The sequence below is a fragment of the Colobus angolensis genome, unplaced genomic scaffold (assembly GCF_000951035.1).
Source record: "Colobus angolensis palliatus isolate OR3802 unplaced genomic scaffold, Cang.pa_1.0 Scaffold230, whole genome shotgun sequence".
Taxonomy (NCBI): Eukaryota; Metazoa; Chordata; class Mammalia; order Primates; family Cercopithecidae; genus Colobus; species Colobus angolensis.
The window spans coordinates 516,070-539,091 of NW_012115489.1; the positions used below are offsets into that span (position 1 = coordinate 516,070).

Genomic DNA, 23,022 nt, shown 5'->3' on the forward strand with positions numbered 1-23,022 from the left:
CACTGCTCAGGTAATAATTTATTAAGTCAATTTAAACTAAACATTGCTACCATTGCAAAAGCATTTGCTCTGAAAAGGGACTGAAAAATGCATCATAAAGTTACATAGTTCAGCAACAATATCAATATTGATTATGTAAAGTAAAACTACTGGCAAATGTCATTTAAGCTTTTAATAACTTTATAAGGAGCAAATGTGTCACCTTAAAAATGTACCAGTGGCATTTACAAATTCTTTCAAACTCATTTACAAATACAGTAATAAAAATTCCTGAGCTCCCTTTTCTTACACCAGTGTTCACCAATCAACATCCACGTAGTGTTTTATTTGACCGACATCCTCTTTCTTTTTCTTAAGAAAATGTTTCATCACATTCGTAAAGGTACCTGTGCTTCAAGTCAGTTTGTAAGTATCTATTTTTAATGTGAACCTGATCATAACAAGAGAAAAATGCTTAACATTAGCAGGGGCAACAGGAATTGAGGGGCGGTGTGGGGGATGGTGGAGGAGATGTAGATACAAGAATTCCAGTTTAGGTATTGGGACCTCCAAAGTAGAATGCATCTGACAATATCAAAAACAGGCTCAGTTTCATCTGCATGGTTTTGAGGGACTTTCAAAGGTAAAGCCAGCAGGAATTACTCTGCATATTCTGGCCAGGAAGGTCCCTGTTGGAGGCTTTTCAATAATTCTATTTCTTATCCTTCTCCTCCATCCCCCAACTGCTCCCTTACCCCAACATTTCAAAGTTTCTATTAAATGGAAGTTGCATCTTTCAGCCCCCCCAAAACTGGGGAGATTTACAATGTATAAAACTTGATTAGTAAGTTGTAGGAAACCTGACAAGGTTAAGGTGTCAGATGGGAATCTGGCAAGATGTGGCAATATTTAATTTCTGTTTTCTTTCGGGAAAGTATATTCAATGCTTTTGAAAAATTAGTTACATATTACTTATCCAGCTCACCATTAATTGTATAGATCCTGTGTCTGGTGACTGAGACTTCAAATTTTGCACCTTAAAAATATAAGAGGACCCAAGAATTAAAGGCAGATGGCTTCAATATAAGCACAGGAGAGCTAGTATTTCTTTGATTGAAGCCAAGTTTTTTAGAGCATGATATTCAAGTAAGAAAGAAATTTCTCATTCTTCTGTAAGACATGGCATTAGAGAATTAAGAGGAGGCAGAGAAGAACTTGGAAAGCAAAACCACACACCATTTCACAATTCTGCAACACAAACATGAACAGTAAGTGAAACTTTCTAGTTCTAGATCCATTAAAAGTAAAAGATTATCCATTTGCACTTCATCTGATGGATTTTGTCAGAAAAACTGTTGTTAGCAATATGGATAAATAATAACTGTTCAAAAGGATTCCCCACTTAAAAAAATGCTTTGGTTTCCCATTATTTCACAATATTTAAATAAGCTTCTCTTACTGGATCTCCCTATGTCTGGTTCCATCTCCCCTCATTTTTCTCAGGCTCCCATGTTATCGGGATGAGGTAAAGGAGGGAAATTTTGTCTTGCAATCACATGGAAGGGTGGACATAGAGGGGAAGAACTTTTTTTGTCCAGCTTACATAAACAATGTCCTGATTATAGATCTTTTAGCAACAAGAAATGTCCAAAAAAATGCTTCAGCCATGAATGTGTTATTTTGCTCATCTCCATTTCAAATAAAAAAATAGAGCAAGAGTAGGTAAGGAATTAAGCATTTATTAAGCTAGGCACTGAGCTGGGTATTTTCAATAATGATGTGAATAGAAATATAATGAACATATTATATTGGGATGTCTAAGATTTTGTTTGGCAGGCATTGTTTTTGGCATGCAATAAAAATGAAGATGTTATGATAGCAGTTAGCATTATCTCCAATCTATTGACAAAGATTTAACTACCTATGCTGTCCCCTCAAAATAGAAGGAGACAAATGAATAAACCCATGGAAAACAGAGAGCACAATGTGCCACAAGCAAAGATTTACAAAATGAAAAATGCAAAATAACAAATCAGATAACTATAGTCTTCTATAAATCTTTAAGTCTAAAAAAATAGACATTGCAATAACTACATACAGAAATGAGTTTTTAAAATCAAAACAAGATTATTCCTGGTAAATGGCTGACCTTTCCCATATCATACTGTGTTTGATGGCTAAAATCAAATAAGGAAAAGAGTTATTTCTAGGGGGGTTACAGAAGTCAATTTGTAAGAGATATCATTATCATGGCTTTGGACAACTATGAGGTGACTTATAGTTAGGAAAAAATCTGCACACTATGGTTTTGCTGGTTTTTCATCTGATGACTTACTAAGTATTCTTTCTGAACCTTTCTTGCGGCCAGTTTTTATAAAATGTAAAAATGTAAGAATAGTTATTCAGAAACTCTCGCATAACCCTGCAAAGTGATGAATTAGAAGGTATATATACATATAAAAACCCAGCAACTTAATTATAACAATTACTTCTAATTTCTCACTTAGTGTTGGGGAATTTTGCTTGGCATTTTCTAGGGAAAGAGGAAAAGCAGAGGTAGTGGTAGCTTTGAAAATATGGAACCTTATGCTATAACGTATAGCTTCACTTCAATATGGCTTTACAGAAGACGCAGTCACCCAACAGGCTGGTTCTAGGTTGCTTTGGTTTCCACATGAGACTTTTCAATTGTTTAAAATGAATGATGAAGCACAAAAGCAAGCCTCATTACGCAAAGAACACTTGAGAAGCTTCAGCAGTCACATGAAACAAAGCTGAGAGGTTGACTTTTAAAAAACTCTTGGATTGTTCTTTAAATGTGTAACACCCCAGAGCAGCTGTACAATGAATGACATAGAATCCTCCTTCTAGACAAAGATTAGGAAAAAAATTAGTACATTCACCGTTTCAACAGAAATACATTACATATTTTTTCAGTTTTTTTTACAGTCATAGACAGAATAATATTGCAACTACATATGGATAAATTGTAAGTTATTAAGTAATGATTTTCATTTGTATTACATGATGAGTTTCACAACATGAGGGTTACATATTTCAGTATGGCGTATACTATTTTTGAACCACATAAAGCAATATAGTACTAAATAATGTAACAGTTACTGTGAAGTCAGGAATGCCACTTGGCAAATATATCAAATATGCCACCAAAAACCAGTCAAAGCATGAGACGTGACATCTTTCATTTCTAAACTATATGCAGCTTTGAAGGAAGGACATGAGGACACAAAGGGGAGGTAGTTACTTTAAAAAATTCAAAATTAGCTTTTCAGGAATTTCATAAAACAAATTATTTTTCAGAGGTATCTTCACCATATAGTTTTTGAGATAATGTGAAAAACAGATTTTTTTCCTCAGGATTTGTAAAGTGTGCACAAAAAAACTCAGACTACATTTTGAGGTTTATCCAAGTGAAGCCTAATTTGACCATAATTAGTAAAGGTTATTTTTTATATTACTACTTCAGTTGCTGAAGGTTTTAGGGTTTCTTTCTTTTTAATCAGCAGCAAGTAGAATGTTAATGAATAGACTAAGATTATCTGAGAGTTAATTAATAGACTAAGGTTATCTGTGGTCTATTTATCGACCACACCTTATAAACAACATAGGTTTTTCCTGTTTTGAGACTTAACATGTCTCAATACTTTCTAAATTGAAATCAGAGCATTAAATCAAGGGAATTGATGTGGATAAAACAGCTGCCAGCATGATAGTGTTTGTGAATTATGTACCTCTCTTAGACATAAACTCCTAAAATCTGTTCAGAACACTGAACATATTTAGATTTACCACATCTAAGAAAATTTGGATTTAGTGGGTTAGTCTCAGCATTTCATGGAATCCTGAAATGCCTAGATCTCTCTGGAAACTTCCTATTTCCTATTTTACTATCTTTTTCCTTTAATTGAAATGGGTGCCATGAGGGTCCTAGACCAAAACTCACCATCCTGAAAAACAAAAATCTGGGGAGAGAACTCCTGTTTTATTTTCAGATGATATATTTGCTAATCATCGAATACGTTCAGATCATAATTATAAATAGGATTTCTCTGAAGCAATCCATCTGTATTTTTAAAGTTTCTCCTTAAGACCTCCACTATCTAGTCATCAAAGTAGCTTGGATTTATTTATTTATTGAGACAAGGTCTTGCTCTGTCACTCAGGCTGGAGTGCAGTGACACAATCGTGGTTCACTGCAGCCTTGATCTCCTGGGCTCAAGCAATCCTCTGGCTTCAGATTCCCAAGTGACTAGGACTACAGGTACGTGTCACCATGACTGGCTAATTTTTAAAATTTTTGTAGAGACTGGGTCTTACTATGTTGCCGAGGCTGGGCATGGATTTATTAATGGCCTTTGAATTAACTAAATAATTAATGAATGTGGGCTTAGTCTCTAAGCATGCAAATCTCTAAATGGGATATACTTGTGATCTTCAACTTGGCCTTGGATATTTGTGTGACTGATTTAACCTTTGACTTAGTCTTTTGCAGTGCCAAAGTCATTGTTTATGAATAATTTCATTTCTTGTGGATCCTATGGTTGCTACTAACTCTTAGGAAAAATAGTAGGCTCTGGAGAAGAAGTAAAAACCCTATAAATACGTAAAGCTAGGAAGGAAAAGGAAAAGCAAGGATGTTAAATCAATCTGACTTGGAGGAACAGATCTCTGTTTTTCTCTTAAGCATTGTCACACAGTTTCATGTGCTCGCTGCTTCAGGCCAAGGGCAAGTCAGCAAGGCTTTCTTGCACTGCACCAGGGACACTGACCTGAAACCCTGGATTTTACCTAGATCATGAGAGGTCTTAGAAACCTTTTAGAGCAACCCACTTATTTAACAAGTAAGGAACCTGATGTCCAGATTTTAAAAGACATTCCAGGACAGAGAGCCTGCTTAGTCGTGGCAATGTGATTTAGCCTTGGACATTGAGTGCTCAGTCACTGTCTTAGTGACAGTATTATTGTGCTTGAGCCAAAAAGGCAGAAAAGGAAATTTATTCACTCAAGAACACACGAGACTTTCATCAATGGCACATCTATGTTAGCAACACTTGGGATGGTAATTCAAAGTCATTTATATTTTTCTGTTTGTGTGCAAAGTTCCAATGTACATGCATTGTTCTCTTCGGGTTTAGGCATGTAAGCCAAAGACATTCAAAAACGTATCAATATGTTTTGGTATGAAGAGTCTCAAATCACAGGGTGGCAGGTTTATCCCCAAATCACAGCCAGACTCAATTTCTTATCGGGCAAAGTAAGTCACGCTATTCACAACAGCTCTGTGTTGATTCAATTAAACAATACGTAAACATTCACTGAACATTTGCTGGTTGGCCCCTAGACCATTTTGTTGTGCCCTTTCTGGCTTCTTCTCATCTATCTGTCTGTCTGTCTATCTATCTATCTATCTATCTATCTATCTATCTATCTATCTATCTATCTCTATCTCCCTACAAGGCAAATGTTACTTTCTAATCAATACATTTTTCCTTGCAAAATGAGAACTTAAAAAAAAAAAAAAAACTAGAGGAAGGCACTTTGTAAAATGTGCACAAATCTGTTTCTTTCTTGTCTACTCTAAGGAGATAGGGAAGTTGCTAAAGGCAGGGCCAAGTCTTTCTGCAAATGATGGGCAGTGGTGGACACTTGAGGAAAGAGAAAGCCAGAGTTTCCCCAGAGCCAAACTGCTTCTTGGAATGCAGGGGCCTCTGGTTGCTCAATAACTCACAGGCTTTTCACATTCAGCTGGGTCATCACAAGACACAGAGCAAAACTGCCCAGATCTTGTGTAGGCAGTAAAGGACTGACCCCTTCAGATCAAGCCAGTTAAAGTGAGTCTTTTGTACTTAAGTGACTACCAGGATTGGTCTTAGGCACTTAGGAAAATGTAGAGTCTGTTAAATAGCTAATAAATGTAGGATCTGTTAAATATCTGACACAGCGGATACTAACTTGTGCTTATACACATCTGTTAGAACGAATCGGAACCTTTTGCTATTTGCGTTGTAAGCGACACAAATCACCCATTGCCTAGATTCAGTTTCCATGCACGTTAAAACTTGAATATTTAGGTATTTGTTTATAAAAATACAACTTATTATAACTCCGAGTGTAAGGACCCATGAGCCAACTGCGCAGTGTTTTTTAATAATCTAGGAAGGTGCGAGGAAAAAAATTAACAGCCAGATATAAGAAAAGAGATTTGGGGCTGTTGGATTCAGCAAGGAATGAGCATGGCTTGATTCAGTGAAAGATCATTTTTCTAAAGATTAGCGCCTTCTTCAATATGTCTCTTTTCAATCTCCTGCCTCTTTTTTAAATGCCTCTTTCTACATATATGTTTGCACATAATCTTAGAATATGATTCTGTACACATATCACTTATAAAATGCACGTGCAATATATTAAGACTAACCAGAACTGAGGGTTTAAAAAGCAAAGTATAAAGAGCACATCATGGCAGATTACTTTGTATTTCTATGATGAAGAGCAATTTTTTGTTAGATTAAGATAGAAGGCATTGGTTGGAATTATTTTTGCAGAAAAATATTCAGTGAGTCATGGAATCCAGGAGTCAGTTTCAAAGGACCTTAGAGGTTATCTGGTCCAACATCTTCAGAGGAAGCTGAGGCTTAGAGAGGGGAATTAATCTCTCCAAGGCAAAGCAGTTAGGACCAGAATCCAGGTCTCTTGACCGTCCCCTGCCCCACATATATCCTTCCATTTGAACAGCTGTCTCCTTGATAGACCACAAAAAAAACTTTGTTAGACCACAAAAAAGCTTAATTCAGATAAATAGTGCTAACTGATCACAGAATTAAAGTCTTGGCTTAATGAGTGGCTAATTGGTGTTTTTTAGGGATTTAATTCAAGTCCTTAGCTGTCACAGTTTTTCATATATATTATACAAAATTCTCTGTCAAAAGCAGATTACTTTTATGTTTAGGTTTTCAGACTTTAAGAGTGACTGATACATATCTTCTCTATTCTTAGAGAAGAATAGACTATGTTAGGAAAGGTTTAGTCTGCATTGGCTTTGAGGGTGACTGTCTTTGGTTAAGGCCTCTCAAGGTAGACTATATTCCTTGGCCTTTCAGAAGTTGTGCATACTTTTGCAGGTCATTCTTTTATGTGAATTCACATAAGATTCAGCATAATGGGAATCTTAAACTACTGATATGTTTCTTTTTTTGCCTTCTTACCTGCAGTGTTGTTCATTGCAAGTCAAACAGACTTGATCTGCCCTTTCCAAAAGAAGATTGTTACTATGCACTAAAATAACCTTAGTGGAAATGGTTGTCTAGAACAGTGCTTCTCAAACTTCAGTGTGCACTTGAATCATTTGGGGATCTTAGTAAAATGCAGATTCCAGTGCTTTAGGTTACAGGTAAGGCCTAAGATTCTGCAAACAGAATTTTCAAACACTGCCCAAGTGATGCCTATGCAGCTGGTTCTCAGACAGTTTAAGTATTGAGGATTTAGGGGACTGAATGAGCTTGGACAACTTTCCCACATGATTCCCTTACTCACATGATATTTTTCATATGTTAGGAAAATGGAGCTTCATATCTATTGCTTTTGACATTCTCAAAACATTGGCAATGTGTTCACTTTCAAACGGGGCCGGGGGGAGACCTCTGAGTCCAGTTGCTATCAATATGAGCTAGTTGGGGTGGAATATTTAACTCCCAGAGGTGAGCTCAAGTTCTCTATGTCCAGCTAGTAAATGGACACATAGAATAGATTTACCATCAAGTGAAGGGAAAAATAGAAGGAGGGCGTTAGATGAGTCATGGATGCGCCCTTTAAAATGAAAATCCAAGCTTTGACTTCTTTCAGGAAGCCTGGCATTGGAACTGATTGGGGGATTCTCACTACTACACTCTGACCTTTGGAGCTATTTCCGTTGCTATACAAATACCTAGTTTCCCAGAACTTTTATTTGGACACTTCTGATATGAGCTGTTTCTGCCTCTGCCAAGATTTTGCAGTTGAATTTACTTCAGAGAGACACTAACTCCTGGCTTTGCTTAAAATTTTTTTGTGGCTCAAGATTTCTCACAAAAACAAAACCTCTCTCTTTTAAACAGCTGTTAGAAATCGTCACTCTCCCTCTTTATGGTAGCTTTAGGAAGATTCACCCATTGATGAACAGGAGTCCCAGAGGAGCCTGAAACTCAAAGGAGAAATAATTTCTGGTTTGTGGAGAATCCTAAATCCTTAGGTTGGTGGTGGTGGTAGTTGTCGTTTAAAATGTCCTGGAGATAAAAAGAATCAGATAAACTATACTACATTGTGTTGGAAATTGAATTTTGTCATTCACTTCATATTTCACAGTGGGCTTTGGGTTGGTATGGCATTTTACTCCACAAATGGGAACTGTATATACTACTATGTACTGTAAATACACATTATAACCTCGCAGCAGAAAATACTTTACCCACTGAATACGTAAACAGCTGTACTGGGAAGATAGAAAATAGTCTTTTATTTTACCTAAGTTATAGAAAAATAGTCTTCAAAAATACATTGTTAAACTTACGGGTTTGTATTAAAGTAGAATTTGTATGTACAGTAAGGCAGTAATTCCATTAGCATCCTGCTGTGGTTTTCTTTTAAAGTTAGTCTTTAGGGAATTTTTTTTTAACTAAGAAAAGACTAAAGTGTATAATAAATTATCTGTCATGCTGAAATGAAGCAGGAAAACATCCTAAAAGGATTCACATGAAATTCATCTGCCCCTTGTGTAAGAAAATTTTAATTTCCAAACTATATCCTATAGAGGCTTTAAAATAGAATTTAGGGGGAATATCCATACTTAACATATCTAAACTATTTTAAGAAAAAATGGAGGCATTATTTCTTACTTGCATATCAGCAATGTGTCAGTAAGGTATAGGAACTGATGTAAACAATTTGTTCTGGAATGCATTCTTTCTTTAAATGGTTCTATTTGGGTAATCCTAATAAAATGGAGGAGGAGTGTAAAGGTTATGCAATTGTTTTTCAAAAGCAATTTTCATGGCATTTTCCTACGTGGAAAATTTTCCTTTGTCATCTTTCTGTGGTAAACAATTTTGACAATTTCATTTCCATCTGTCCCATGCCAAATCATGAAAGCCTTTTCCAGAGGATATTTCTATTGGCATTGTCCCTCAAGAATACTAAGCAGTGTGCTTTTATTTCATTGAACACATAATTTTATAACTAATAGCAAAAAGTAAATCTACAAATCACAGTTAGGAAACATAATGATTTGTTCTGGAATCAGCTGCTGGAGAAAGAGGCAAGTGGTTAAAAATGGAGCATGAAAGGAGCTGGGAGCTTTAGTAGTGTCAGTCTGACTACATTCTTGAGCATTTCATGTACTCCGTAGTGTTACCTGAAGAAAAATCACATTTTAACCAATCATTCCATTAGTCAAGCTATCAATGAAAGGAGTGCGTAAAACACGCGGGATCCAGGTAATCCAAACCACCCAGCTGGATCCTGCACTTGCTTGGTGTCGCAGTGAAGTTGGCCAGGTCTTTCTCAGCTTGATTCTGTTCAAGTGATGGTGGGGCCTCTTTGGCTGATTCTTCAAAGCAAGCCACATTTTTAGCATGCAGATCCGGCACCAACACCAGGATGTTGTTATCCATGACCCCGGACACTTTGGCATACTCCTTACTGTTCTCAGGAGCCCTGGGCTTCTCGGGCTGGCGGCTGTTCTCTCTCTGTTTCGGTAGCAATGATAATGCGCCATCTTTGTTGACCTTGTGAATCTCCACATAATCCAAGGGTTTAGCGGAGCCAAAGGGGGTTTTCTCCTGGGGCAGCAGCCAGGGCGTATCTTGGTCAGTCTTGGAATGGAAGCTTTCCACCTCCCTCTGCTGGGTTGCCTTTCCCTCCTCTCTAGACTTAATGGTTTGAGAGGATTTTAAAGCATCTTTACCTGCTTCGTCCAACAGAGTGGCCGGTGCATCTGCAGGGCCCACAGCCACCTCACACACATCAGTAATACTGTGGTAGGAGGATCTGGGGTTGTGCTGTATTAAGGGCCATGTTGAACATTTGGATCCGCCAGCATGAAAATAGGGGATTTTGCCTTCCATGCTTATGCACTGGGAGTCCCAGGTGTGGCTTGTTTCAGGATTCTCTGGCTTCTCAATGACCTCAGGATCATAGAATGTGGAGGGATTGGCCTGGGGTTCCTCACACTTTTCAGACAAAAGGGAAGGGCTGTCACAGCTCCCCCGGCCTGAGTCAGTGTCAGGATCCAGGTATGTGGGTTTCATACCTTGACTTGGGTGTTCTTTTGAATGGACTGACATTAGATGCTGGTCCTCACTGTCATCTACTTCTAAATACTCCACCAGCAAGTCCTCATAGTCAGAAGTGGGAGGAAAGTCTTGGCATCCCAAGGCACTCAGTAGTTCTTCAGACTTGCCCTTCTGTTAAAACACGGACACAAGAAGAGATGGCTGTTAGCTTCATAACATTCCAAATCAGCATCCCTGCTAAGTGGTATCTGTTCATTGCCATGAGCAGGTGGGAAGATCTCAAACTTCAGACATTTGTGTGCCAGGCCATCTAGAATCACCTCCTAGATACTATTCAGCAGATATATATATATATATATATATAAACTCAGGATATTTAACTCAGTCTCTCTCCAAGCAATAATAATCATGAGTTTAATGGGCAAGTAGTATATACACATACAATAATAAACAGATAACTATAAAATGAAAGTTTGTGAAACTTCTAAACCCACAGTGCTCATGCATGCATCTGACACTGTGGCCCACTGGCAGGGGTGTGGTTGCTGGCCTCCTAACTTCCTCTATCACCTTTTAGAGTCTGGCAATAGTAAGTGGATTCTTGTCTTTTCCTTCTGTGGTTCCTCTTCCTTCTCTCCTTCCTCTTCTTATTTCCCCTTCCCTTCTCCTCTCTCTTCCTAACCTACTGTTTTCTTCTACTCTACTTCCTTTCCCTCCTTCTCTTCTCCTCCTTCATTGTCCTATTCCATATTCCCCCCCCTTCCTATTCTTCTCCCTCCTATCCTTCTTCTCCCCCTCCTATTTCCTCCTACCTCCTCCTCTCACTCTCGCCTATTTTTTCTTATCTTCTGACTTGGGTCAGGTACTGACCTAGGTCTTGGCTTGATCACTTATTACAGGGTATGTGACTTTGGACAAGCTGCTCTCTGAACCTCAGCTTCTCCATTTTTAAAAGGTAGAAAATATATGAATACTACTCATCTGGGCGGGGGGGGGGTTTCTTTTGAGGATTAGAGGTAACATCATTGAGAATGCTAATACGTATTTTTTTGAGACAAAAGTGGCTATTTTATCATTAAGTTTCTGTGGCTAGCAGGTTAAATTGTGAGCTGGACAGTAACTAATTTAGTTTGCTGAGACATTCATGCTGGTTCTATCAGGTCAATGCTACACTGGATAGTGGAGGAAGAGCACTGGGTTAGGAGCCCGGATTCCTGGGCTCTAGTCCCTGCTTCGATATTTGCAACCAAAGTGAACACAGACAAACCGGATTATCCAGGACTCACTTCTATTCTTACACTGTCAGACCCAGAGCAGCTGGGTCAAGTGGTATTTGCCTTAATGTACAGCTAGTTCCTTTTATATACGTCGGTGTTAAGCTTAAAAGCCAAACTGAAACTATTTCAACTTGGAGAAAAATTTAAAAATGTTCTAACCCCTCTTTTCATTCAAAACACTCACCATTTAATTCCCTCTTGAATCAGCCCAATTGGGCCCTGGCAAACACATGGCCCCACTGTACTGATCTGGTCTCAACTGAGTGCCCAAAGTGAGAGATAATGGCAATAGGATATTCTGTTACTATGGCTTTATGTAAAGAACATTCAAGTAGAAGTTTCTACCAATGTATGATTGAGGGGCTGGTGGTGGGTCCCTGTTTTGCATTAATCAAAATATTCACTCTCTTTCTAAATTGATTATTTGTACAAATGTTTATCTCTGTGCTTATGAGTAGATCTGATAAATCAATAAATGTGTTTCCATGTTTTCTTGACTTTCTCTCTTTGCCCCCTGACATTTAGTGTGTGAAAGTAAGAACCCTCATCCTTCAGACATCTTTCTGTTAACACACATGCTGACCAGGAGAGACAGCCCAAAAAGGCTGGCTGAAATTACCAGGCTGAACTGACAGGGACTGTGCGTGACTGTGTGTGACTGTGTGGAGTTAATTACTACAAAGCAGTGAATCACACTGCATTTTTTGCCTCCTGTACTTACCTCCAACAGATGAGCATCAAATCCTTTTATTTTTGGCCCAGGAACTGGCGGAAAGATGCAGGTCACCATGCTATAAAATAATTCATGAGATTGGCTAAATGACTCATTTCTGACTTTGTAATTTTTGAAAGGTTAGTATAATAGCCACTATATGCACTGTGGTAGAGATAGGACTTAGAGTTTGGCAGCTCCATGAAACAATCAATGATGAAAATAAAATTACAGAGGCCTATATTAAAATTAACTCTAGCTAATTAAGGAGGCTGATTTTGAAGTTAGTGGATTATTTGGACTATTTGCTTCTCTTGAGTTTAGCTACTCTTGCCGGATTTTTACTGTTTCACAACTATGAATCTCTGTTTCATAGAAAGAACATCAGCCTGAAATGAGTCAATTTTTCTTCTTTTTATAGCACTGATAAAAGATTTTTTTTATGGGCAAACACACTACATCTAATGGCTAAAGTGAGGATTACCTATAGGTGTCCATCATCTTTGTATTATCTTTTTTGTCATTATCCCTGACTATCATGATTGGGAGGAAAACTTGAGAGACAGTGAAGTACCTATAGCCCTTCAAAGCCACTGCCCAGACAATAATCAAACAGATGACAGCAGAAAGGACAGCCACAGAGATCCACACGGTTGTATCATTCATGATGAAGTCTAAAAAACAAACAGCCAGAAAGCTCTGATCACGTACAGCATCATTAAAAACAAACAAACCTAATGAATGAAACTCTTAAACGTTTATAAGGAGGAAACGTTAAATGGAGGAAAAGTGTTTTCCTCCATTTATATATATTTTTTGGTTTGAACAGCAATCCAAAGTATCATCAATGACAGGGCTATTTTCTTTTCAGTATTATTAATATTTTAATATGTTGCATATGTTTTATAGTACTCTAAAAATTTAAAAATCCTTTCACATATTCTTTTTAATTGATCCTTAAAGAGGAAATCCAAGGTCACATGGTCGTTTGCAGTAACAATAATAAAAGCTAACATTAACTAAGTTCTTACTAAAAGCCATCAATGGTGTTAACCTCTTTGCCTACATTGCTTTGTTATAAAAGATAAGAAAACTGGGAATCAAAGAAAGATTTACCAATGAACTTATAACTATAGTGTTGCAGGCTGGCATTTGAACTCAGGCTTTCTGCCTCTAGACCCTGTGCTTTTGTTAAGTAAGAGTCAGGACTGGTCAGACTAGATAAATGCCTGATTTGCAGTTGAGTACCCTTTCCAGTATGCCAAGCCAATGAAAGCCCAATACTTTGGTCAGGCAAGGTGTTAGGAGAGCTAGACTTTCCTGTGTGGTTCTGGAAAAGACCCCTAACTTTGCTGAGGTTTGGTTTCTTCACTTTTAATTCTTAGTAATAATCATATTTTCTAAATACCTGGGAGAGTTGGGAGGACCAAATAAGGTACAGGTGTTGTAAGCTGTAAAACATTTAAAAAATGCCCTTATAGAACACAAGCTACTGAATTAAGGTGCTTTGCTGGAGCTGTCTATCTTATATCCTGTGTCTTCATGAAGAGACTGAAGTGTAATCCATAGCAGAGACTGAGCACTGGTTCATGTCTTTGAGACAGGGTACTGCCTTATAAATTCTGGAAGAACTAGAGGATGACCTTGACCAAATCCTCTAAATGATAGGAATGGGGCAGATGGTGGGAGCGGAATAACTGACCATCAAGCCCCTTGAGGCACCAGGCCCATGTCTGTAGCCTTATCCTAGAACTGTTCTCCACTGACAGTAATCCAGGGAGCAATGCTGCTTTTCAAAATGTCTTTGTATTGGGCAGAAAGATTATAAACCCACCTCTATTGCTCTGGCTAAGGCTTGCAATGGTTTCTCTATTAGTAGTTATTATATGCAAACATACCATTTAAAACATATTTAGGGACATAAGCAAAAAAGAGCCAAGACACTCACCACTAGGTATCTGAATGAAGGTCGCTGGACTCCATGCACTCCAGTATCCATGATCTGGTTTGCAGCGAACCTGGACAAGGTATTTCTGTCCTGGATGTAGGCTGAGAATCTTAAACTCTGTTTGCTGCCCAGCAAAATGGGTCTAAGATAGGATAAGGAAAACAGAAGTCACTTCTGACATTTGTTGTGAAGAAAGAGAGTTTTCCCCTAAAAAATAAACTATGGTGGAGTTAGGCTGAACAAGCATACACAGAGAATTCCCTGCCGCTGTCTTAGCCCTATCTTTTCCTCCTCTTAAAATTGCTTACACAAAAATTTAGCAGGTTTTCTCTCTCTCCATTTGGGACTCTACTTCAGAAAAGTAAAATATTCTGCCTCCTTCCCACTTTATGAAAAACAACTACTTAATAAATGTAGAAAGAACAACAAAATCGGCCAGGCACGGTGGCTCATGCCTGTAATCCCAGCACTTTGGGAGGCTCAAGTGGGCGGATCATCTGAGGTCAGGAGTTCGAGACCAGCCTGACCAACATGGAGAAATCCCGTCTTGACTGAAAATACAAATTAGCCTGGCATGGTGGTGCATGCCTGTAATTCCAACTACTCGGGAGGCTGAGAAAGGAGAATTCCTTGAACCTGGGAGGCAGATGTTGCAGTGAGCTGAGATAGTGCTATTGCACTCCAGCTGAGTGACAAAGCAAAACTCCATCTCAAAAGAACAAAACAAAACAAAATTCAAGAATTGTTAGCTTTTAAATCCTAATGAAATAACCAATTCAATAATAAACTGGTGTTAAAGACACGAGGTGAAAGAGAATTGGGCATTCATGTATGGTAAAGTAGTAGTATACAAATTAAACATGACTTTAAATCCAGGGATCAGTGTCATCTCCTCAATTCAGGGGCCAGTTTTAGCATCACTTCTGGTGGGTCAACCAGATGGTTTTTGACATCTGATTAAATACAATATGGAGTTCTTAATATCACCTCTGAATTTACCAATCATTGGTAAAAACTGGTCAGCCTACATCTAATCAAGTCTGGTTACAGGAAATGGAGGCATAGAGAAATTAGCTAAATGATCCCATAAAGAACTGATGAGAGAAATGTACAAGGTGGGATACTCTATGGGACAAGTGGCCCAGTCTCCTCGTTACACTGAAACTGAAGGGATATAACAACCAATTACAATGTGTGATCCAGGAGCAGATTCTGGTTTGGCCAAAGTGGCTGTTAAAGATATTTGGAAACACTGGGAGGAATTAAACTAGGGACTGGGTATTAAATGATATTAAGGAATTTTAATTTTCCTATATGTGATCCTATTATTTTGGCTATGTTTGGACATGTAGCCTTTTTAAAAGAGGCATATACTAAAGTATGTAAAGATAGAATATTGTACTACCTGCAATTTACTTATTATTTCTTTAGGTCGAAGTATTTTATTTTTATTTTAAATTTTATGTATTTATTTTTTTGAGACGGAGTCGCTCTTGTCGCCTAGGCTGAAGTGCAATGGCATGACCTTTGCTCACTGAAATCTCTGCTTCCCAGGTTCAAGCGATTCTCCTGCCTCAGCCTTCCGAGTAGCTGGGATCACAGGCATCCGCCACCACGCCCAGCTAATTTTTTTGTATTTCCAGTAGAGATGGGGTTTTGCCATGTTGGCCAAGCTGGTCTCAAACTCCTGACCTCAAGTGATCCACCTGCCTCAGCTTCCCAAAGTGCTGGCATTACAGGTGTGAGTCCCTGGGCCCAGCCTATTTATTTATTTATTTTTTCAGATAGAGTTTCGCTCTTGTTGCCCAGGCTGGAGTGCAATGGTGCCATCTCGGGTCACTGAAACCTCCGCCTCCTGGGTTCAAGAGATTCTCCTGCCTCAGCCTCCTGAGTAGCTGGGACTACAGGCACCTGCCACCACACCTGGCTAATTTTTTGTATTTTTAGTAGAGATGGGGTTTCTCCATGTTGATCAGGCTGGTCTCAAACTCCTGATCTTACGTGATCCACCTGTCTCGGCCTCCCAAAATGCTGGGATTAACAGGTATGAGCCACTGCACCTGGCCTGGTTGAAGTATTTTAAAGTGAATAAAAACATTCACTATGGTTTTGTGCCATTGACTATGGACAGGATGTACTGAGATGGCACCCTCCCACCTGGTGCCTTTTAAGTACTCTTACAAGGGTCTAGGTCTAAAATGTACAAAGGGAGGCAGGTTGGAAACCTTGCCAAGTGCCTGTGCAGTGCAAGAAACTAGCCCAAGGAGAGCTGTGAAGATGAGCCCCTATCAATCCCAATGGAGGTGAGAAGAGCTTTTCACATCTGGGCGGGTCACAACTGCATCGGAGGCCAATACGGTGACCTAATAATTAGGAGGAATGACCTGTTTTCAGCTGTGAGGGCTTTATCCTTGCCAAAGGCCATAGTTCCTTCAAAAAGCATATGGATCACTCACCTCCCACTCAGCTGCTTTCTCCGGTTTTAATCGAATTTCATACAGGAGTGTGAACCAACCAGTTTTTAAGTCAATCAGGGTAGGTGGAGACCATTTCATCCACAGGTAGGGTTTTCTGTCTTCTGGCTGTTTTACTTCCACAGTCAGCTCCAAAGGAGGGTCTGGTTGAACTGCAGAAATACAGCAAACTCCAGTAGCACTCATTGCTTGCACCTTTTCTTTGGCTTTACCATTTTCTATTAGGAATTCCATTTTCTGTTTATCATCTCACTCTTCCTACTGTACTATAAGTCCCCCAAATACCAGGGCCTTTTGTCTTCTACCTCTTAGTATGTGACCAATCATATTTGTGCATACAGATGAGGTTTAGATGGTGAGAATAATAAGCAGCTGGGATTTTATTCTCTGCATGTTCTCGCTTTTCATCAGTTAGAGTCTCATAGCTATCCCCATAATTTTCACAATGACAGAGACCAGGTGATAAAAATTGGGCTGGGATTTGCAAGTGGGAGTTGGCATGGAAGACTATAGGGAAGAGATTTCAAACAGCTTATTTCTCTCAGCTGGCAGTGAGATTTCTCTTAGTGACACACAGTTTTTTGTGAATGAGCTATTCATAATCATAACTGCAGATAACAGGTTTACAGATTCCATCTTCACTTCAGCAATTACATCTTATATTCAACATACATATTACACCCTGTGGTAAATGAGATCCACTCTCCCATATGCTAAATAGAGGTTGAGCTTTTTGGCAATGATCCTTTTGGTGATCTGATAACAACCTGTTGGCCCAGTCACTCATTCAACAAATGCTTAGCAAACTCCCATTAGCAAAATGATAGCTAATGTTTCTCTAGTATTTACTACATGCCAGCGACTGTATAAAATACTACCTCTGCATAATTTCTTACAATCCTCCAGCAACTCCATGAAGTACTATTACTGTACCCATTAATTTTACAGAGGAGGAAACAAGCTTAGAAGAGGGAAATTACTCACCAAAGGTCACATATTTGGTAAAAGTGTTATCTGAACCCATAACTATGTGATTTAGGGAAGTGGCCTCTACTATTTCACTCTACCATGGTTGTAAGACATTGCATTTGATGTCAGGTGCTAGAGAGCAGGCCTGGGATTAGGTTGAAGTGAGTGAAGTGCATCAGATACAAAATTCAAGGAGGGACAAATGGCCAAGAAGCACCTGAAAAGATGCTTAAGGTCATTAGCCTTCTGGGGAATGCAAATCAAAACCTCAGTGAGATACCATTTCACATGTACCAGCATGGCAAGAACTCAAAAAATGGAACATAACAAATGTTGGTGAGGATATGGAGAGATCGGAACCCTCAATATTGCTAGTGGGAATGTAAACTGGTGCAACCACTGTGGAAAACAGTCTGGAAGTTCCTTAAAAAGTCAAACTTAGAGTTGCCATATTGCCCATCAATTCCACTCCTAGATACAGACTCAAAATGATTGAAAACAGATGTTTAAGAAAATCTTGTATGTGAATTTTCATAGCAGCGCTATTTATAATAGCCAAAAGTGAAGAAATCCAAATGTCCATCAGTTGATGAATGGATAAAAAATGTGGTAGAGGTCAGGCACAGTGGCTCATGCCTGTAATCCCAGCACTTTGGGAGGCTGAGGCAGGTGGATCACCTGAGGTCAGGAATTTGAGACCAGCCTGGCCAATGCGGTGAAACCCCATTGCTACCAAAATACAAAAAATTAGCCAAGCATGGTGGTGTGCACCTATACTTCCAGCTACTTGGGAGGCTGAGGCAGGAGAATCACTTGAATCCAGGAGGCAGAGGTTGTGGTGAATCAAGATTGTGCCATTGCACTCCATCCTGGGTGACAAGAGTGAAACTCCATCTCAAAAAAAAAAGTGGAACAGCTACATATTTTATGATTCCATATATATATATATATGAAATATCCAGATGAGGCAAACTCCCAGAAACAGACAGCAGATTAGTGGCTGCCAGGGGTTGAGGAAGGGAGAAATGAGAAGTAACTGCTTAGTAGTGAATGTGAAGTTTTCATTGAAGGAGATAAACGTGTTACAGTACTAGATAGTGGTGATGATTGTAGAACATTGTAATAAACTAATGCATTCAACTGCATACTATAAAATAGTTGAAATCGTGGATTTGTGTTTTGTGTTTTTTACCACAATAAAAACAAATGAAGTGGCTTCCTGCTGGCAAGAATTAAAAAAAAAACGAAGGAGGCATTTACTTCTGTAGGCTCCTGTAGGTACAGGCCTTGTGAATACCTTCCTGAGACTCAGGTGCTGGGTGCTGGCTTGCCTCACCCCAGTCTCAGTTCTGATGCTCAGTGACATTTTCTCCATTCATTTATCACCTCCTTAAATCAATCTCTGTACCAGATGGGGAAAGAGTGGCTGTAACTATAATGTACTTGGCATTATGAGCTACATTTGCCTAAAAACCAACTTTTAAGAATTTGTGATCCATGATCCAGTTCCAAGATGGCTGAATAGGAACAGCTCCAGTCTACAGATGCCAGCGTGGTGACGCAGAAGATGGGTGATTTCTGCATTTCCAACTGAGGTACTGGGTTCATCTCACTGGGGCTTGTCGGACTGTGGGTGAGCCAAAGCAGGGTGGGGCGTTTTCTTACCCAGGAAGTGCAAGGGTTTGGGGAATTCCCTTTCCTAGCCAAGGGAAGCCATGACAGATGGTACCTGGAAAATCGGGACACTCCCAGCCTAATACTGCACTTTTCCAATGGTCTTAGCAAACAGCGCGCCAGGGGATTATATTCTGTGCCTGGCTTGGAGAGTCCCATACCCATGGAGCCTTGCTCACTGCTAGCACAGCAGTCTGAGATCGAACTGCAAGGCAGCAGGGAGGCTGGGGAAAGGGCATCCACCATTGCTGAGGCTTGACTAGGTAAAAAAGCAGCCAGGAAGCTCAAACTGGGTAGAGCCCACTACAGCTCAAGGAGGTCTGCCTGCCTCTGTAGACTCCACCTATGGGGGCAGGGCATAGCTGAACAAAAGGCAGCAGAAACTTCTGCAGACTTAAACGTTCCTGTCTGATAGCTTTGAAGAGAGTAGTGGTTCTCCCAGCATGGAGTTTGAGATCTGAGAACAGACAGACTGCCTCCTCAAGTGGGTCCCTGACCCCCAAGTAGCCTAACTGGGAGACACCTCCCAGTAGGGGCTGACTGACACCTCATACACCTGGGTGCCCCTCTGAGACAAAGCTTCCAGAGGAAGGATCAGGCAGCAACATTTTCTGTTCTGCAATATTTGCTGTTCTGCAGCCTCCACTGGTGATCCCAAGGCAAACAGGGTCTGGAGTGGACCTCCAGCAAACTCTAACAGACCTGCAGCTGAGGGCCCTGACTGTTAGAAGGAAAACTAACAAACAGAAAGGATATCCACAGCAAAACCCCATCTGTATGTCACCATCATCAAAGACCAAAGGTAGATAAAACCACAAAGATGGGGAGAAACTAGAGCAGAAAAGCTGAAAATTCTAAAAATCAGAGAGCCTCTTCTCCTCCAAAGGAATGCAACTTCTCGCCAGCAATGGAAGAAAGCTGGACAGAGAATGACTTTGACAAGTTGAGAGAAGAAGGCTTCAGACGATTTGTAATAACAAACTTCTCTGAGCTAAAGGAGGATGTTTGAACTCATCACAAAGATGCTAAAAACCTTGAAAAAAGATCAGATGAATGACTAACTAGAATAAACAGCACAGAGAAGACCTTAAATTACCTGATGGAGCTGAAAACCATGGCATGAGAACTACGTAATGCATGCACAAGATTCAGTAGCCGATTCAATCAAGTGGAAGAAAGAGTATCAGTGATTGAAGATCAAATAAATGAAATGAAGCGAGAAGAGAAGTTTAGAGAAAAATGAGTAAAAAGAAATAAACAAAGCCTCCAAGAAATATGGGACTATGTGAAAAGACCAAATCTATGTCTGATTGGTGTATCTGAAAGTGACGGGGAGAAAGGAACCAAGTTGGAAAACACTCTGCAGGATATTATCCAGGAGAACTTCCCCAACCTAGCAAGGCAAGCCAACATTGAAATTCAGGAAATATAGAGAAGGCCACAAAGATACTCCTCAAGAAGAGCCCCTCCAAGACACATAATTGTCAGATTTACCAAAGTTGAAATGAAGGAAAAAATATTAAGGGTAGCCAGAGAGAAAGGTTGGGTTACCCACAAGGGGAAGCCCATCAGACTAACAGCGGATCTCTCGGCAGAAACTCTACAAGCCAGAAGAGAGTGAGGGCCAATATTCAACATTCTTAAAGAAAAGAATTTTCAACCCAGAATTTCATATCCAGCCAAACTAAGCTTCACAAGTGAAGGAGCAATAAAATCCTTTACAAACAAGCAAATGCTTTGAGATTTTGTCACCACCAGGTCTGCCTTAGAAGAACTCCTGAAGGAAACACTAAACATGGAAAGGAACAACCAGTACCAGCCACTGCAAAAACATGCCAAATCGTAAAGACCACTGATGTTAGGAAGAAATTGCATCAACTAACGAGCAAAATAACCAGCTAACATCAAATGACAGGATTAATCTTAAGATTAATATTGTTATGTGTGAATTTGATCCTGTCATTATGGGCTAAATTCTCCAATTAAAAGACACAGACTGGCAAATTGGATAGAGAGTCAAGACCCATCAGTGTACTGTATTCAGGAGACACATCTCACATGCAGACACACACATAGGCTCAAAATAAAGGGAAGGAGGAAGATCTACCAAGCAAATGGAAAACAAAACAAAACAAAAATCAGAGGTTGCAATCCTAGTCTCTGATAAAACAGACTTTAAACCATCAAAGATCAAAAGAGACAAAGAAGGCCATTACATAATGGTAAAGGGATCAATTCAACAAGAAGAGCTAACTATCCTAAATACGTATGCACCCAATACAGGAGCACTCAGATTCATAAAGCAAGTCCTTAGAGACTTACAAAGAGACTTGGACTCCCACACAATAATAAGGGGAGACTTTAACACCCCACTGTCAACATTAGACAGGTCAACGAGACAGAAAGTTAACAAGGATATCCAGGACTTGAACTCAGCTCTGCACCAAGCAGATCATATGCAATCAATAAACGTAATCCATCATATGAACAAAACCAAAGACAAAAATCACATGATTATCTCAATAGATGCAGAAAAGGCCTTCAACAAAATTCAACAGCCCTTCATGCTAAAAACTCTCAATAAACTAGGTATTGATAGGACATATCTCAAAATAATAAGAGCTATTTATGACAAACCCACAGCCAATATCATACTGAATGTGCAAAAACTGGAAGTATTCCCTTTGAAAACTGGCACAAGACAGGGATGCCCTCTCTCACCACTCCTATTCAACATAGTGTTGGAAGTTCTGGCCAAGGCAATCAGGGAGGAGAAAGAAATAAAGGGTATTAAATTAGGAAAACAGGAAGTCAAATCATCCCTGTTTGCAGCTGATATTATTGTATATTTAGAAAACCCCATTGTCTCAGTCCAAAATCTCCTTAAGCTGATAAGTAACTTCAGCTAAGTCTCAGGATACAAAATCAATGTGCAAAATTCATAAGCATTCCTATACACCAATAACAGACAAACAGAGAGCCAAATCACAAGTGAACTCCCATTCACGATTGCTTGTAAGAGAGTAAAATACCTAGGAATCCAACTTACAAGGAATGTGAAGGACCTCTTCAAGGAGAACTACAAACCACTGCTCAGTGAAATAAAAGAGGACAAAAACAAATGGAAGAACATTCCATGCTCATGGATAGGAAGAATAAATATTGTGAAAATGGCCATACTGCCCAAGGCAATTTATAGATTCAATGCCATCCCCATCAAGCTATCAATGACTTTCTTCAGAGAACTGGAAAAAACTACTTTAAAGTGCATATGGAACCAAAAAAGGGTCCACACTGCTGAGACAATCCTAAACCAAAAGAACAAAGCTGGAGGCATCACCCTACCTTACTCCAAACTATACTACAAGGCTACAGTAACCAAAACAATATGGCACCAGTACCAAAACAGAGATTATCCACCAATGGAACAGAATAGAGCCCTCAGAAAAAATACCTCACATCTACAACCATCTGATCTTTGACAAACATGACAAAAACAAGAAATGGGGAAAGGATTCCCTATTTAATAAATGGTGCTGGGAAAACTGGCTAGCCATATATAGAAAGCTGAAAGTTGATCCCTTCCTTACACCTCATACAAAAATTAATTCAAGATGGATTAAAGACTTAAATGTTAGACCTAAACCCATAAAAACCCTAGAAGAAAACCTAGGTAATACCATTCAGGACATAGGCATGGGCAAGG

The 23,022-nt window shown here is 39.4% G+C and overlaps 1 protein-coding gene across 3 annotated transcripts in view; it reads right to left on the minus strand.

Annotated features, from left to right (window-relative positions):
- The window catches only part of PRLR (prolactin receptor), a 174,642-nt gene continuing 151,620 nt past the window's right edge, over nucleotides 1-23,022 (minus strand). For all 3 annotated transcript variants that reach the window (XM_011944340.1, XM_011944341.1, XM_011944342.1), the window contains 5 exons: nucleotides 16,656-16,825; nucleotides 14,200-14,341; nucleotides 12,826-12,925; nucleotides 12,261-12,330; nucleotides 1-10,433 (listed from right to left, as the gene is read on the minus strand). In XM_011944340.1, the coding sequence (XP_011799730.1) occupies nucleotides 9,429-10,433; nucleotides 12,261-12,330; nucleotides 12,826-12,925; nucleotides 14,200-14,341; nucleotides 16,656-16,825 (1,487 nt within the window). In that variant the 3' untranslated portion in view covers nucleotides 1-9,428. The remainder of the gene's footprint in view (nucleotides 10,434-12,260; nucleotides 12,331-12,825; nucleotides 12,926-14,199; nucleotides 14,342-16,655; nucleotides 16,826-23,022) is intronic.